This window comes from Thamnophis sirtalis, unplaced genomic scaffold, assembly GCF_051295495.1.
Source record: "Thamnophis sirtalis isolate CommonGarterSnake01/CBP01778 unplaced genomic scaffold, rThaSir2_p1.2 scaffold_1, whole genome shotgun sequence".
Lineage (NCBI taxonomy): Eukaryota > Metazoa > Chordata > Lepidosauria > Squamata > Natricidae > Thamnophis > Thamnophis sirtalis.
This window is the reverse complement of record NW_028261381.1, coordinates 5137134-5155270: the sequence shown is the minus strand read 5'-3', so window position 1 is coordinate 5155270 and position 18137 is coordinate 5137134. Positions and strand designations below refer to the sequence as shown.

The 18137-nt window shown below is 38.3% G+C and overlaps 1 protein-coding gene across 1 annotated transcript in view; it reads left to right on the top strand.

Annotated features, from left to right (window-relative positions):
• The window catches only part of PARD3B (par-3 family cell polarity regulator beta), a 587816-nt gene that overhangs the window by 151734 nt on the left and 417945 nt on the right, over window positions 1-18137 (top strand). Inside the window, exons 6-7 of the mRNA XM_087706906.1 lie at window positions 8216-8302; window positions 16819-16944. Coding sequence (XP_087563032.1) covers window positions 8216-8302; window positions 16819-16944 — 213 coding nt within the window. The remainder of the gene's footprint in view (window positions 1-8215; window positions 8303-16818; window positions 16945-18137) is intronic.

Sequence of the window (18137 nt, the reverse complement as noted above, 5' to 3'; positions counted from 1 at the left end):
CAAATGCGCGAACGACAAAAGTGCGTCTGACTAAACCGCGCCGACAAAACCGCGCCGACAAAACCGTGCCGACGAATGAGCGCTGAAGCGCACCGAAAACAGCGCGCCGACAGAAGCGCGCTGTAACCCTAACCCTAAACCTAACCCTAAACCTAACCCTAAACCTAACCCTAAACCTTACCTTAACTTAAATCGCGCTTCTGTCGGCGCGCTGTTGTCGGCGTGCTTGACATCGCGGTTTTAGCGCCGCGGTTTTGTCGGCACGCTTTTGACGTTCACGCATTTGTCGGATCAGGTCTCCTTCCATCCTTCTTCCCAATTTGTGATCTTCTACTCTTTGAAAATACAAATGCCCTCTTTCTTTCCATCTTCATGTCCAGAGAAGCTTCAGCTTTAGCAAAGGGTTTTCCTGGCATCTTCCATGTTAAGTCTGTTCAAATCTCAAAAATGCAGAGAAAAGATCTATTTTGGCTCATGTTGTCTGCTTGTGTGAAACAATATAATAATAGCGTATCTTGCAAAACATTCCTTTGACGATATCCCCTGCTTCAGTTAAGTTGGAATAAGAGGGTATTTCTTTTCAGTTATATCTGTAAAAATGCAGTAATTGGATCTCTTCCACAAAGACTCTTGGCTCAGTAGGAGGTATTTCCCCGAAAGTCTTCTATAGCCTTTATATGATGCCTGCATTTGCCTGGACAACCACTTATTATTCCATTGTTGACCACATCAGCTTCTCTTTCCTGTTTTGCTGTCACTTTAATTTCCTGCAAGGTTGTAGATTTAATCAGTAGCTAATGCCGCATGTTGATTGACTCAATTTCCTGATTAGGTCTATATCACCTCCTTGTTCCTGATGTATTCCATGCTGAAATATCAACTCTGTCTAATAATTTCCCCAGAACTGCCAAGCGAAAGATGGGGAATGCAACAGTCTCTGACTGAAAAGTGTGGGCATTTATATAATAGGCATTATGTCACAATTTTCTCTGCTGTGAACCTATAGATGAAATTGCTTTCTACAAGGGTTCATTGTAGTTTGGCTATTTAGTGCTCTCATGATGAACAATTAAAGTTTTGAACGGAGTAGTCCTCATCCTCATCATTTTTCCTCAAAGATGCTTCTTTATTTTAGAAGATTACTAAATATAAACACAGTATCAGAATATACCTCAATAATAAAATTCCACTAAATGATCAAAGGAAAAAAAGAACGGACAAACCCGATCCCTCACATGAACTGTCTTCACGTCAGTGGTGGGTTTCAAAAATTTTTCCGAACCTACTCTATGGGTGTGGCTTCCTTTGTGGGAGTGGCTTGCCAGCCATGTGACCTGGTGGGAGTGGCTTGCTGGCCATGTGTTTTGTTTTTTCTTTCTTTCTTTCTTTCTTTCTTTCTTTCTTTCTTTCTTTCTTTCTTTCTTTCTTTCTTTCTTTCTTTCTCTCTCTCTCTCTCTCTCTCTCTTTCCTTCCTTTTGTCTCTGTCCCTTTTTCCTTTTTTCTTTCATCTCTCTCTCACTTTTTCTTTCTTTTTTCTTTCTTTCTCTCTCTCTCTCCTTCCTTTTGTCTCTGTCCCTTTTTCCTTTTTTCTTTCATCTCTCTCTCACTTTTTCTTTCTTTTTTCTTTTTTTCTTTCTTTCTCTTTCTCTGTGTGTGTATCAGTGGTGGGTTTCCAAAAAATTTGGAACCTCTTCTGTAGGTGTGGCCTGCTTTCTGGTGGAACCTCTTCTAACCGGTTCAGTAGATTTGACGAACTGGTTCTACCAAACTGGTGTGAACTGGTAGGAACCCACCTCTGCTTCACGTCCATAATAAAATTTAACAATTGTAATACTAAAGTGTTACTAAAGAGTTGAATTAAAAACCAGACATATATGGTAAATGTATGGATAATTACAGGCTTATAAAAACTACCATATAATACTATATTCTATTATACTATAATCAGATGCAAAATAATAGACACCTAATGATGCCCTTATGTTATTAAAATACATAATACTTCTCCTTTGATTAGTAGAAAATATTCTTTTTCCAAAACAGACAAGTTGCACATTTGAAAAAGCCAGTTCTTAATGTATGATCGCTTTCTCAATTTCTTGGTTTAATTCTCCCCCCCTCCCCTGGTATAACCATAATTCCTCATGGACAGTCAGTTTCTAGAGTTTTGATATATAATTCAACATCACATTAGCATACTTAACATTTAGGGATTTCCTTATAAGCCTACTTATGTACATTAACATTCTACTCCAGAGAAGTTCAAAAGTTTACAAGACCATATCGTTTGGGTCAGTGAGTCTTAAATATTTTGCATCTCCAACAGAGAAAACCTGATGACCATTTTTACTAGTATGTTTTTGGAGATCCCAGTAATATTTTTGATTAATTAGAGGTGGGTTCCTACCAGTTCGCACCTATTCGGTAGAACCGGTTCGTCAAATCTACCGAACCGGTTAGAAGAGGTTCCACCAGTGGACCCGGAAAGCAGGCCACACCTACAGAAGAGGTTCCAAAATTTTTTGAAACCCATCACTGGTCCTTGGATATGATTATTCTACACTATCATGCTCATATTTATAAAACTCAGTGCCTCTGTGAAAGGTAAGGATGACTACTGCGTTTGTGGTGCAATCAGAACATTGCGTGTGTTGAAGTTGTTTTAACGCAAACCAAAGATGCCTTTTAAAAAAACAAGTTTACATCCTATTCTTATGCATGCCAGTGCTGTGTGTGAGGTAATTTAAGGTGGTTCTGACAAGTGTCGTCGGCATCTTCATATCCGGTCACATGGGCAGCAAGCCACTCCCATCTGGTCACATGGGCAGCAAGCCACTCCCACAAAGGAGGCCACACCCACAGAGTAGGTTCCAACAATTTTTGAAACCCACCACTGTGATTAATCAATTTAAAATTAAAATTTGTTGCTAACATTAACATTTTTTAAAGACATACAGCAATGTGGCATTATTAGAGATTGGCCTCTAATTTCCTAGATTAAAAAAATCTAGGAGAAATATATGTTGTAAAGAACATTTTTAATAAAGAGAAGCAGTTTGGTCAGGTGGTCAGGGCGCCAGATTAGAAACCAGGAGATTGAGTTCTAGCCCTGCCTAAGCATGAAAAGTGGCTAGGTGATCTTGAGCCAGCTACTTTCTCAGCCAATGACATGTTAAGCTCCATGTATGTTCCTCACATACAAACATCTTACCAAACTAAAGCAGACTACTTGCCCCATAAAACATGTACTCTGGTAACTATAAGCGAGGAGACCTCTTCATCCGTTTTCTGCCACACAAATTGTGCTGTGATTTGCTCTTGTGGAATACATTCCCCACATCCTGGGAAGATGGACAAGATTCCATCACACAATCTTAGTCTCAGAACGAATTGATTAGTCAATTCCTATCGCAACCAATGGATCAAGCCACAGTTGATTTGGGGGGAAAAAAACAGATCCTGCACCTGAGGAAAAACATTAGGAAGAATGTATATGTAAATGTTTAAACATATGTGTATGTTTAAAAAAATAAACCCAGTGGCAGAGTTTATACAAGTCATTACTTGTATATTACAAGTCATTACAAGAGCCAAGGTGGCGCAGTGGTTAAATGCAGCACTGCAGGCTACTGCTAGATCAGCAGGTCAGCGGTTCAAATCTCACCGGCTCAGGGTTGACTCAGCCTTCCATCCTTCCGAGGTGGGTAAAATGAGGACCCAGATTGTTGGGGGCAATATGCTGACTCTCTGTAAACCGCTTAGAGAGGCCTGTAAGGCCTATGAAGCGGTATATAAGTCTACTGCTATTGCTATTTATTTGCAGTTTGCATCCCAAATTTAGGATAATAACTTAAGATAATTAGAATAATCTTGTATCACTTTATCTGCAATAATTATTATATCCAAAGATCTAAGAAATTATAGTTGTACGTTTTGAAATATAAAAGGAATATTCATGAAATTTAACAGCTAGTCATTACTTAGAAGCTACCTATAAGGATAATGGATTTTTTCCTTGAAGACATGAAGTCCGTGTTGAATACAATTTTGAAACATTTTTATTAAAGTACATTATTTTTGAGAAGAGCGGTTTTGCTAAAATCTATGATTGCAAATAAACGCTTCAAAACAAATCAAGAGAAGAGTGATACAACTGGACAAATTTGTGTTTCTCAAATTACCCAGGATGTATAGAAAATGTAAATTCAGACACATAATACTGAAAATTGTAATATTCTGTGCACAAACAGAGGCTATTGGCAATTTAGTCCATGCACTAGTGTGCAGTTCATTTTATTAAATATGTAGAAATAAGTTTGAACTTTGCAATACATTTTATAATGTAGCAGTTATTGACAATTTCCAATGCAGAAGGTTCATTGCTTATCTTTCACAGAATTATTTGTTTTTCCTCAGCAGAGATTTTTTTTCTCTCTCTAAATTCAAGCTAGTAACTGGAATGGTATTTTTGTGAGGAAATAAATGTCCTTGTTTAATTTTACTGGAATGGTGATGTAATCATATCTTACACTCCAGAGTCAGTAAGAAGAAAGCTAGCCTGCTGTAGCCATTTAAATTTAGAAATCTTGGCATATCATCAATACCCTCTGCCAGCAATTCACAGAGAAAAATAGTATCTTTGAGTCATATTAGGAGTCAGCTGATGAAGAAGATTCTGTCCTGCATCTCTCTGTGATTTGAAATATTTATATGTCACCATCCAGGCAAATATTCTCTCAAAGCAGCTTCCTGAATAGCAATAGCAATAGCAGTTAGACTTATATACCGCTTCATAGGGCTTTCAGTCCTCTCTAAGCGGTTTACAGAGTCAGCATATCGCCCCCAACAATCCGGGTCCTCATTTCACCCACCTCGGAAGGATGGAAGGCTGAGTCAACCTTGAGCCGGTGAGATTAGAACCGCTGAACTGCAGATAACAGTCAGCTGAAGTGGCCTGCAGTACTGCACCCTAACCACTGCGCCATCTCGGGTCTGAACTCACTTAGTTAATAGGAAAATGGATAGAAAAACTACAGCTAGTGGATAGCACAATCCATTTAAAACGGTGAGGATACCCTCCCACCCCAGGTATCTGTTCTTTTATTATCTGCTTCTATTTCCGCCTTTATGCCTTACCCTAGACTAGTGATTCTCAAATCTTTTGGTTTTAGGACCACTGCTTAATAATTTTGGAACACTCCAAAGAGCTTTTGTTTGTATGAGAAATTAAAATTGATAAATCTTAAAATATTTCTTCGTTTAACTGCTTGGATCCTCTTAGGTCTTGAGGATTTCAAGCCCTCTCCCAGACCACACTTTGAAAGATGCTTCTCTAGACTGCTATCTTAGTCCGCAGTTTATATTTATTCACGTTCATTCATGGAGAGACATGATATGAGATCTGCCTGACAATGAATCCAACTTAAGTCAGTCTCATTTGTGAAATGATTAGCATTTTCCTAAATTACAGCAAATGCTCAATAAAGAAATCCGGGTTTCTTCATTTGAATTAGACCTTTTTCTAAGGTGGCCAGATTTTCAGATTGGTAAAGAGGGACACCATTGACCGGTGTGTGTGGGGGGGGGAATTGATTAAAAATTTTATATTTTGTCAAAAGGTCACAAAAGACGATTACATGACCCCAGGACACTGAAACCATCATAAAAATGAATTTTTTGAACACGCCGTGGGACACGGGACAAATTATTAAAAATTGTGACTGTCCCGCCAAAATCGGGACGTCTGTTCACTTTACCCTTTTCCAATTATTGTTTATACAGTGCAGAATTGGGTGAAATACTCACCTGCTACCTCTCAGCAATTTTTAAAGTGGCTACTTATTAAAAACAGTAAGATGAATATATATTCCCCTTGCTTTTAAACATTTATTTTTCCAAAAATATAAATAAAGAATTCTGAAAGAAAAAAAGTACATAATATGCATAAAGGCTACTGATTTCCTGAAGCATGGCATACTTCAGCCTTTCTTCGTGGATTATTTTATTATACTGCAAGTAGTTTAATTTCATCAATTTAGGTAACAGAATTCTATATATTTTTTGTTTAAAGCATAGAGGCTGATTCACACATTTATTTGTGACAATTTTTATAAGCCTTGATGTATTGTAAGAATGCTGAACTGAATATCTGAATGCTGTGGCATGCTCAGATACCAATTACAATTATAGTCTCCTCAAAAGTATTAAAGATTAATTCAGCCTAGAAAGAGAATTATTGTTTAATAAGTAAATATTGAAGTAGAAAAGTATGACTAGTGTGATTGCCCAACACTACACATGACAGAATTTTCTGAGGTGAAGTTCTCATCTCCTCTGCCTTGTTCTCTGCAACAAAAGAGACCAGTTCTGTAATGTAACTTGCTATGCCATGTTATAGTATGTTTATCTCCAAGGTGATTTCAAGGGTTATTTCTACTATTCCCACTCCCATCCTCACTTTAAAAAATAATAATTAAGCCAGCAGCTCTAGTGTACATCCAATAGGTAGGCGTAGTTCAAATACAACAATAAATATTGCATGAACATATCTAGACGTAATGCTCTCTTTCTATTGAAGCAAGTCAGTCTTAAACCAGCTTATGATGTTGTGTTTTTTTTTCCAATTTTTATTTTAAACACATCAACACATCAACAAAAACAAACACATGACTTAAAACCACATAGGAACAAGAAGTTCCATCATATATCATACAGCAGTTCCGTATCGGTTTCTTTACAGTTAGTGTTTTCCCTTCTATACATTTCTATCTTGCATTCATGGTCCCCTTAATTGTTATCCATTTTTATGTACTATTCTATATTTAATTATACTTAGCTATTTATAACAATATATTTTTACCTATATTATGCTTTATAGTCTTACTATCATTTATTCTCTTACATACAATTCTAGGTATACATTCACATAGTTATTCTTTTTCTTTGCCATTCTTATACTTTTGTTATTCCATTTAAAAGGTTATAATATACAGTTTGGGTTGCTTTGTTTACCATCCCTAGCGCCTGTTGTAACACCACCTTATTTTCTCCCTCCCTTCCTTTTCTGCTTCCTTCCTTCCTCCTCTCCTTCCCCTTCCTTTTTCCCTTACCTCTCCCCTACTCCTACCCTCTCTCTTCCTTCCTGCCCTCTCTCCTTCTGATGTTGTGTTTTTAATACATCCCAAAAGTCTTTGGGTTATGATGACAATTGAGATGGGCATTTTCTTTGCTAAGTGATGTGGTTGTAAAGTGTGACCTCATGTGACCACATCACATAGTGACATCGATACCAGTTGCCACCATAATCCCAGGATTGCATGGGTATTAAGAGAGAAACTCCCATGGCCAAGTCTTTGGAAGAGTATGCGTTCCAAGAAAGACAGCTTGTGGTTGACATAAATGGGTGCTGTTAGCCTTGATGGCGCAGTGCGGGCAGAATGCAGTACTGCAGTCTACTTCAGCTGACTGCCCGCATTTCGGCAGTTCGATTCTGACTTGCTCAAGATTGACTCAGCCTACCATCCTTCTGAGATCGATAAAATGAAGGCCCAGATTGTTGATGGCAATATGCTGTTTCTGCAAACTGCTTAGCGAGGGCTGTAAAAGCACTATGGAGCGGTATATAAGTCTAAGTGCTATTGCTGTAGAGTGTGGGTGGATGTGTGAAAAAGCAGCAGGAGTGACTTGACTTGGTGAGAAGCTGGTAGAGAAGTTTGCAGATGACATTCATTTGACCCTGTACCCCTTGTAATTGCAAACTGGTTGCAAGTGCTTGAATTGTGATCCCATGAGCATGGAATCTACAAAGGCCATAACTTCACATACCAGTCACAAGCTTTTGAAAGTTGCTGCACGAGTGGTCATAAACTGAGCCCAAAGTCATCCAGCTGGCTTTGTGTCTAAGGTGGGACTAGAACTCCCAGTTTTTAGCGTTTACCTTAACCACTGTACCACACCGGCTTTCATAGACATATTTAGCAACTACCAGTATATTGTATAGACTATGTAATCTACCTCATAGAATATACAGAACAAACTTTATGACCTAAGTATTAAAGGGATGGTGTTATGGAATTGCAAGTTGTTAATGACCATTTATTTCAGGGATTGGTAAAAGATACTGAGGTACAATAAGTGCCTATTACAAGGTCGAATAATCTTTCTGCTTGTCTTGCTTTCTTTTGAAGATAATTGATGCTTTCCCCCTTTTTTTTAGTGGTGTGACAAGAATCGTAGAGATACCTGGGGAAGGAGGCCCACTGGGGATACATGTGGTACCCTACTTTTCATCATTAAGTGGAAGGTAAGGGATTTCCATTATGGAGAAGCAAACCAGTAGAAAAATCTGATTTTTTTTTCTTCAGATATCAGCGCCAGTATATGCTTAAAACAATGTACATACTGAATATCACAATCTTCTTATTCTGTTGAATAGCGAAGGTTCCATTGTATAAACCTGGAAGCATGCATTAAAATTAATGTTAAAACCAAGTCACAATTAGAAACCTCACCAAAGAAATGCACCTTTTTTTTGGCAATCTGTTTTTTTGTTTTTAAACATAAAAAGAAACAATATTAAAAAAAAATGATCTCATCCATTACATACAGCATGTCATTTGGTTACAAGTGTTTTTTCCTCCATATTCTCAATTCGAGTTTCGAGTTTCGAGTTTAATAAAATTTGTATGCCGCCCACTCCCATTGGGACTCCTGGCGGCTCACAGCAAGACAAAAGAAACATTTAAAATTTTAGAATAAAAAATAATTACATTTACAATTACATTTACAATCATAGATTTTTCATCTAATATAACTAAATACCTCACTTTCATTGTACAATGTATATTCAATCACAATTGATATTTTTTTTCAATAAACCTAAATCCCTTATATTCTTGATTGTCTGTTTAATAACAATATACCTTTATATAATCACTTATCCCATTCTGAATATTTTTACAATATGTAAAAGATTTACCGACTATTTATGTTTGTATATCACTGTTTTCAATTATGTATAATCCCACCAATCATCTATCGAGTATGCTTATGTTCATTATTGTCCTTGTACATCATACATTCAAACAAAGATGTTATTCCTTCATTTTTCAACAAGGTGTTCTAAATAGTCACTTCATATATATATATATATATATATATATATATATATATATATATATATATATATATATATATATATATATATATATATATATATATATATATATATATATATATATATATATATATATATATATATATATATATATATATATATATATATATATATATATATATATATATAAAACACCTTGTTGAAAAATGAAGGAATAACATCTTTGTTTGAATGTATGATCTACAATATATGTAGGTCTCTAGTTGTTCGGGTTTTCTCCCGCGTAGAATTGGAGATGTCTTGCCGACGTTTCGACGAAGTCTCATTCGTCATCTTCAGGCTGCTTCAGACTACTTCAGGTTTGGTGTTTCCAGGAGTAGTGAAGTAGTCTGAAGCAGCCTGAAGATGACGAATGAGACTTCGTCGAAATGTCGCCAAGACATCTCCAATTCTATGCGGGAGAAAACCCGAACAACTAGAGACCTACATACTAACACCCGCGAAAACCTCAGAAAACATATATATATATATATATATATATATATGTTTTCAGCTGATAAGGAGGAGACCTGTGGCATAATGGCTAAGACGTTTGCCTAAGATGCAATACAGCACAGGTTCGAATCCCAGTAAGGGTATGGCTAGCTGATGAGAGCTAAATAGCTTGAAATAGATCTATACTAGTCTCCCTTTATTTATTTATCAGCACAAATACACACACACACACACACATACACACATACACACACACACACACACACACACACACACACACATACATACACCAATTTTTAATTACTTCCTTATTAAAATTATTTATCAACAAGAAGATACCTTTATAATATATTCTTAGGGTTATACATTATATCACCAATCCTCTATCATGTATACATAAATCCATTGTTATCCTTCTCCATTTTAAAAGAGAAGCACCTTTAAAGATCTGTGATCTAGATGTTGAATTGTGAGTATGATTGCTGATTTCACCTTAATAAGGCTAATATGCATTCCCCAAACCATCTGTAGGTGGAGGATGGCCCAACTTCACAAAAGAGAGAGGTTGTCTCTCCTTATATTGAAAAAGCCTAAGGAAGGGTACCTGACCTTATTTGCAGCTTTACAGGTTGTTCATTGGGATAGCAAAATACTTGCTAAAGAATTGTTCTAATGAAGTCTGTCAGATGAACCTCCAATATCATTTACTGGATACAGCCAATGACAAAAGACCATAACCAGAACTAGCAGGATTATATTCTGCACTTTTCAGCATAGATCAGTGTTTCCCAAACTTTTGACATATGTGTACCCCTTCTATAATTTTCGTAACGCTGAGTACGCCTCATAAAAAACATATGCTTTAATAAAAACTAACTATTAAAGAAGTAAGTTTTCTCTGTAACGAAGTGCAGTAGATTCACGCCATGTCACGCCTCACAAGACTGTCTAACCGTTAGATAACACTGAAATTCTCCGGCGTTTAAACAGCTCTGCGGCTCAACGTCAACTGTTAATGTTCACGCAGTTTAAAAATGGCCGAACCCGAGCTGCGTGAAGGCTGCGCAGAAGTTCCCGCCATAATGAGTTGCGATACGATGTACGATGGCCCCAGTTCCCATGTAAAAACTGTGATACGCGCCTATTTCTTTCCTTGTTCTGTGGGCTCAGCTAAGCACATATTCCCACGTGATCCCCACCAGACTCCGGTGTAATGCGTACCCCCACCAAACTCTTCCTGTATCCCCGGGGGTACGCGTACCACAATTTGGGAAACACTGGCATAGATCATCTACCAAGGTGAACCTAGCTGAAAGGGCAATTTAAATAATCAAGATTATCACTAAATTCACATGCAACAGGATTACAAGGTGACAATTCTTTTCATTTGCTCTCCAGGAAGTGTAAAATTTGAGACTGGTTTATTGTTGTTCAGATCCCTTGTGTTATGGATAGGTTTTCTCTGTTTTCTGTCTTTTTTATGGAGGGTTAGGGTTAGGGTTAGGGAACACATTCTCTTCCTGCTAAACCAACGAAGATGATCCCTTTACTATTAGCGCCAGTTTGGTATGAACAGCTAAGAGCCGAGATGGTTAGAGTGCAGTACTGCAGCCACTTCAGCTGACTGCTAAGCTGCAGTTTGGCTGTTCAAATCTCACCGGCTCAAGGTTGACTCAGCCTTCCATCCTTCCGAGGTGGGTAAAATGAGGACCCAGATTGTTGGGGGCGATATGCTGACTCTGTAAACCGCTTAGAGAGGGCTGAAAGCCCTATGAAGCGGTATATAAGTCTAACTGCTATTGCTATTGCTAACAGTTTAAACAGCTAGGAAAGACAAGGACTGAAAAAGCAGACCATGGCTTTAATCTCTTTATACAATGTACTGACATGCCTGAGATTTACTATGCAGAATCCAATAGGCCAAGTGATAACTGAAGTTACACCTCGGTCACCTACCCCAACATGGGATTCAGATTGAGGTTGAACTAATGAACTTCCTTTGTGAAGAGCTTTCTTGGCAATAGAATAGCAGTGGTTTGTCATTGCCTTTTCCTGAAATAAACTTCCCAGTATATCCTACAACTTTGTCGATAACATAAATTTTTAAAAAAAGTCTTAGCCTTGGTTTTTAATTAGACGATTCGGATCGTTTGATAAAACCCAGAAAACTGCTATTGTCTCCAAAAAATTTCCTCAATAATTTTGAACCCAAATTTAGCATAGAGAGTAAAAACAAGATTGTACAACTAAAAGCATCCTTTTCATTATAACAACGATACAGCCAACATTTTAGTGGTGAATATTTCACATGAGGCATTTTAATATTGCTAATAAAACTTTAAAGGCACTCTATAGATAATCCAAAGAGCAAAATGAAAAGCTAAGCACACAAGTAACTGCAATTCCAAAATGTAAGAAATCAGAGCAAATAAAAACATGTTGTTCAGCCATGGCCGAAGTAGCAATGAGTATCATTAGCATAACAGTATTAAGGCTAGTTTCTCATGTAAATTTGCATTAGCACTCCTGTGGCTGGATCTCCATCTTCTAGAATTAGAGGGAGCTTATTTTTGAGGAAAATAATTACCCTGTATGTAAACTGAACTTCTGCTTCACAACTTCACAAGAGCCGAGGTGGTGCAGTGGTTAGGGTGCAGTACTGCAGGCCACTTCAGCTGACTGTTATCTGCAGTTCAGCGGTTCAAATCTCACCGGCTCAAGGTTGACTCAGCCTTCCATCCTTCCGAGGTGGGTGAAATGAGGACCCAGACTGTGGTGGGCGATATGCTGACTCTGTAAACCGCTTAGAGAGGGCTGAAAGCCCTATGAAGCGGTATATAAGTCTAACTGCTATTGCTATTGCTACAACTATATCCAGTAGACTTTTGATGTTGTAAATCTGGATTTTCACTGGGTATGCTAACCATCTGGTATAGACTATAGATATTACTTTCTGCATCAACAATTTTACTACCTGGGTCGGTTGCAATATCCCTGCATTTCAAAATGTTCTCCTGTAAGTTAACTGGACTGATAAACTCAAAAAATCTGGAACTAGAAGAGGAAGAGGAAGTCAGTAGGAATGTTAAGTGCATGTAGAAGTAATTTAGGCATCCATAAAGAAGACTACTTGATTGTATCATCCAGATTTCTTTAGGAGCAATCCTCTATATCTTTTTGTGAATATTTACTAGTGACGGGGAAGCATAGTTTGACATTAAAGCTTTTATCTAACAGTTGGAATTTCTAAGAGAAAAAAGAAAAGACTTTCAAAGAATTTAAAGTAACATCACAGCCTTTCAGCATCACAGATAGATATTAAAACAAATATTTCTTTGTACATAGTTCAGAAAAGTTCCTCTAGCTATTAAGTGATATGAATTGGCAGACACTATACTCACAGGCATCATCAAACAGACTCCCATTCAGAACAGTAGTACTTACTATGGGTAAAGATTCTTAATTTCTTCTATTTTTTTCTAAAACAATACACATTTGCTAATATACCCTATGTGCTCTTCTTGTCATACTCTGCAGGCAAAACTTGGATGGGAGATTTTGCTTGGAGCAAGCAATCTTAAGAGATTGCCAGACTCCAACAATGTAGGACTTTACAAATGATCATTGTGATCTTGAAGTACACCTGTAAACAAATGAATAATTAATGTGCTTCCCTACTTTATTACTACTGTATTGCACCTGTTAACAGGTCCCTGCATTTTTCATTTTTTTCCAGTTTTAAGATGTAGAGTATATTACTGCAGTTCATCTATGAGATGAGTGTTGAGTGACTATAGTCAATCAACAAAAGCCTCATCTTCTATCTCCTCCTGCAGAAATGAAGTCAAGGACATCTCGTGATTAAACACCAGGTTCTTTTCCCCTTAGAAATCATATCTCTGTCCAGATCTGATTTTGGAATTTTTCCCAACAGCTAACAGCCTGAATCCAAAGCCGCTTAATCTTGTTGGTATTGAATCTCAACCTACTTCTTCCCATCTACATCTTTACAATTTAAGACGGAGGGTCAAGATTTTCACCACAACTCCTGTATATCCTAGAAATGGAGATGCATAACTGAATATTATCAGCAAATATTATTGATTCCAAAACCAGGCCCATCACACAATTCCCCCCTAGCAACTTCATGTGCAGTAATAATGCAATAGAGTTGTAGAGAAGATTGATTCCTGAGACATGGATTCAGCATCTCTATCTCGACATATGTTTAAAACTGCCCACTCGGGAAGAGCCGAGGTGGCGCAGTGGTTAGGGTGCAGTACTGCAGGCCACTTCAGCTGACTGTTATCTGCAGTTCAGCGGTTCAAATCTCACCGGCTCAAAGGTTGACTCAGCCTTCCATCCTTCCGAGGTGGGTGAAATGAGGACTCAGACTGTGGGGGCGATATGCTGACTCTGTAAACCGCTTAGAGAGGGCTGAAAGCCCTAGGAAGCGGTATATAAGTCTAACTGCTATTGCTATTGCTAAGAGAGAAATAATTTTTAATATATGCTGTACCTATAGCATTATGGCTACTTTAAATACACCTACACACACGAGCACACATGTATACTCTGTGTACGTATACTATATGTGTGTATATGTATTATATACATCATGGGTATTCTATAAATGTATATAAAGAAGTGATCAGTATGAAATCGAAATGAATTTTCAAACAATTATAATTATTATACATTCTTATAAATCTTTGCTACAAATAGAAATTATCTTTCAAGAAGGTGCTGGCAGGCATTAAATCTTTAATTTTGTCTTGTATTAAATTGTACATCTGTTCTGAATGCATCACTAGAATTTTTTTTTATTCTTTTTCTGAACATTTTGGCCTTTTGAATAGTGAAAGGTTTTCCTATATTGAAACATATTTCTGAATCAGATATTAGAATTTTTTTTTTTTTTTGGTATGTGTATTTTAAAACTTAAGTCCGTTTCTATCAAATCTTTTTAAAGTACCATAAGATAATAGGAAATATTTAGCTTTTTAACTTTTTTCTCAGGCCTTTCTATAGAATAACAAATTAAAAATAAATCTTGGAGGTGGCGGGGGGGTGTTACTTTTGTGAGATCTTACATCTCTGAATCTAAGCAATTTTGATTCCACATCCCAGCCGAAATCCCAAATAAAGTAGGCCCAGATCAGTGGTGGGATTCAAATAATTTAACAACCGGTTCTCTGCCCTAATGACCAACTGAGTAGGTGGGGCTCGGTGGTGATGTGACTGGGTGGGCGTGGCCAAGTCAATGTCACTCACGTCGATGGGCGCTTCACCTTAGCTGTTATTATGTGATAAGGATTAACCGGAGAGGCGGTTTCTGTAAGCAGAGCAATAAAGATTCGGCTAGAAACAACACCAGAATGTTTCCTTCCTGCCTTCCTTACAGGATTAGCCCTGTAAAGTGAGGAAAAACAAAATGAGATTTCTTCCAACAACCGGTTCTCCGAACTGCTTAGAAAGTTACCAACCGGTTCTCCCGAATAGGTGCGAACCGGCTGAATCCCACCACTGGCCCACATACAATGTCATTCAGATAAATCTGGAGCTGTGAGGCCATTCCTATCTCTTGTCACTTTAGCTGGAAACTTTGGAGACTGACCAATAATTTTCAGGCTTTTAAAGCAAATAAAATGTTTTATAAATACTCTTCTTGTCCATCTATCTTTAGGCAAAAAGGAATTCACAACCTATAAGGAAGTACTAAATACCCCCCCACACACACACACCGACACACCCTCCTACCTACCTTCAGCCAGCAGGAAGAGAGTTCACACTTCTCCAGATCTTCAAAATTAAGTGAAAAATTATCCCAACCAGGACAGACAAAATATGCTACATCACAATATTCTGCCTCAACACTGGCATCTTAGGCAAAGTGGATTCTTGCAGCTCCCCAGCTTTTAGTATACAGCATGGGTCGTCAACCTGGTCCCTACCACCCACTAGTGGGCATTTCGGGATTCCAGGTGGACTTCGGAAGTTAAAACCTCCTTTTGAGCGAGTGGGCAGGTGCGAGCGCACACATCAATAAACCAAAGTGTGTGTGCACGCAAACAAGCAAACACGTGGGAAGAGGAAGGGGAGGAGTGGAAACTGATAGCAGGGACAGGAAGAAACTACCGCATATCTTGTAGAATCAGGCTTTAGTGCTGTTAATCATATTATGAGCAAAGAGAGAAACCGTCTGAATATCACCGAAAGAGGAGACCTTCGTTTGTTCCTTACGAAAATCGAACCAGATATCAAATATTTAGTCTCGCAGCATCAGCCTCAAAGATCTCATTAATCACTAGTAAAGCTAATTTCAATTTACTTTATTGTTTTCTAATTAAACTTTATAAAGTTAAAAACATTATAAACATGCATAAAGTAGAAATAAAAAGATAAACGTGCGTACATTTCTTTTTTTAAAAAAAAGACACCCTCCTTTCTAAAAAATATCCCGTACTTGCGCAAAAACTGGTGGGCGGTAAGGAAATTTTTCCATCAAGAAAGATCCATTAGTGGGCGGTAGGTAGAAAAAGGTTGACTACCACTGGTATACATGGTATATCATGGTATTGGACCTGGGTACTTGAGAGACCGCCTGCTGCCAATTACCTCCAATAGACCGATCAGATCCCACAGACTAGGCCTCCTCCGAATTCCATCCGCCGGCCAGTGTCGACTGGCGACTACCCGGAGGAGAGCCTTCTCTGTGGCTGCTCCGAACCTCTGGAACGAGCTCCCCGTGGAGATTCGAACCCTCACCACCCTCCAGGCCTTCCGCAAAGCCCTTAAAACCTGGCTGTTCCAACAGGCCTGGGGCTAAAGAGCTGTTGGCCCTCTTCTCGAATGGTATGGTTGTTGTGTGTTTTTAAATTTTTGTATTGTTATGTCTTGTCTTTTTTATCCCCCTGTCTGTACCCCCTTCCCTGATTGAATTGTGAGCCGCCCTGAGTCCCCTTCGGGGAAAAGGGCGGCATATAAATGTAATCAATCAATCAATCAATCAATCTATACAGTATAGAGATGATGCACAAAGTGGGAAGAAATTTGCATCGGTTTATTTTGCACAGATACAGTGAATTAAGTAAACACTCAATGGCCTGAAGGGGAAAAGGAGAATCTGTAGAAATGATCTATTTTTTTCAAAGAGCTAGATACAGATGATTTAAAGTTCACGTAAATGTATTTTACATTTCCTCCAGGATTTTAGGACTCTTCATCCGTGGTATTGAGGAAAATAGCCGGTCGAAGCGAGATGGACTTTTCCATGAAAATGAATGCATTGTGAAAATTAACAATATTGAACTTGCAGATAAAACCTTTGCACAGTAAGTTTTTCTTCATTTTCCTTATTTTTTCTTGGATTTTAAAAAAAAATCATGTTCACTGAGTTCCAAAAGTTAAACAATTGAACAAAATAATTTAGATATTTCTTTTTTTCCTTCTCTTTATAGTGTATAGCACTAATATTTTTTGAGTACAGATGTCCTGGAACAAAAGTATTTTTTTATTTATTAATGTCCACCTTTATTATTTTTATGAATGACTCAAGGTGGCAAACATAATCAACCTACCTTTTCTGTTCTATTTTCTGCACAACAACTCTGTGAAGTCAGTTTGACTGAGAGAGATTGACTGGCCCATCTGACTTTCATGGTTATTTCCTGTTGCTATATACTCAAATCTTTTTTCTTAATTTGAATATTTTACTAGTATTTTGTAATATTTCCTTAGTAATCTGTTCTGCCCCTCCTCGTCCTACACCAAAGGACACCGAGACAAAGATACTTCAAGGACTATATTAACAGACGGACAGGACCTTGGCAGCAATCCAGCACAGTCCAAGCCTTGGCAGCAATCCAGCACAGACAAGACGTTGCCAGCAATCCAGCACAGACGAGACGTGGCAGCAATCCACCACAGACTAACCTTGGCAGCAATCCCGCCTGCCAAGCTAGCCCCAAAAGTTCTCCAACTTTAGTGCATAGGTTGACTCCTGCAAAGGGGCATGTGCACAATCATTCCTTTTATAGTATTGAGAGGAGCCTAATTACCACCAGCTGAGTGCAATTATCTCCTGTAACCACGCAACTGTTCCTTCCGCCTATCAGCTCTTTGGTGCTGAGGACCCTGGACAGGGTTCCGACTCCAAGCAGGGTGCAGAGAAGCTGGTTGGCCACCAGGAGGTGCCTGAGCCTTGGACCAGTGGGGAGGAGACAAGGGAGTGTGATCCTGACGTCATGCATTGGAGCAGTGGGGAAGAGCCAAGGGAGTTGTTCCTGGATGCTCGGCAACACAGAGCAAATAGGCGTAAGGAACAGTTACGCAGTTACAAGGAGATAATTGCACTCAGCTGGTGGTAATTAGGCTTCTCTCAAGACTATAAATGGAATGATTGTGCACACGCCCCTTTGCAGGAGTCAACATATTCACTAAAGTTGGAGAACTTTAGTGGCTAGCTTGGCAGTCTGGATTGCTGCCAAGGTTAGTCTGTGCTGGATTGCTGCCAAGGTCCTGTCTC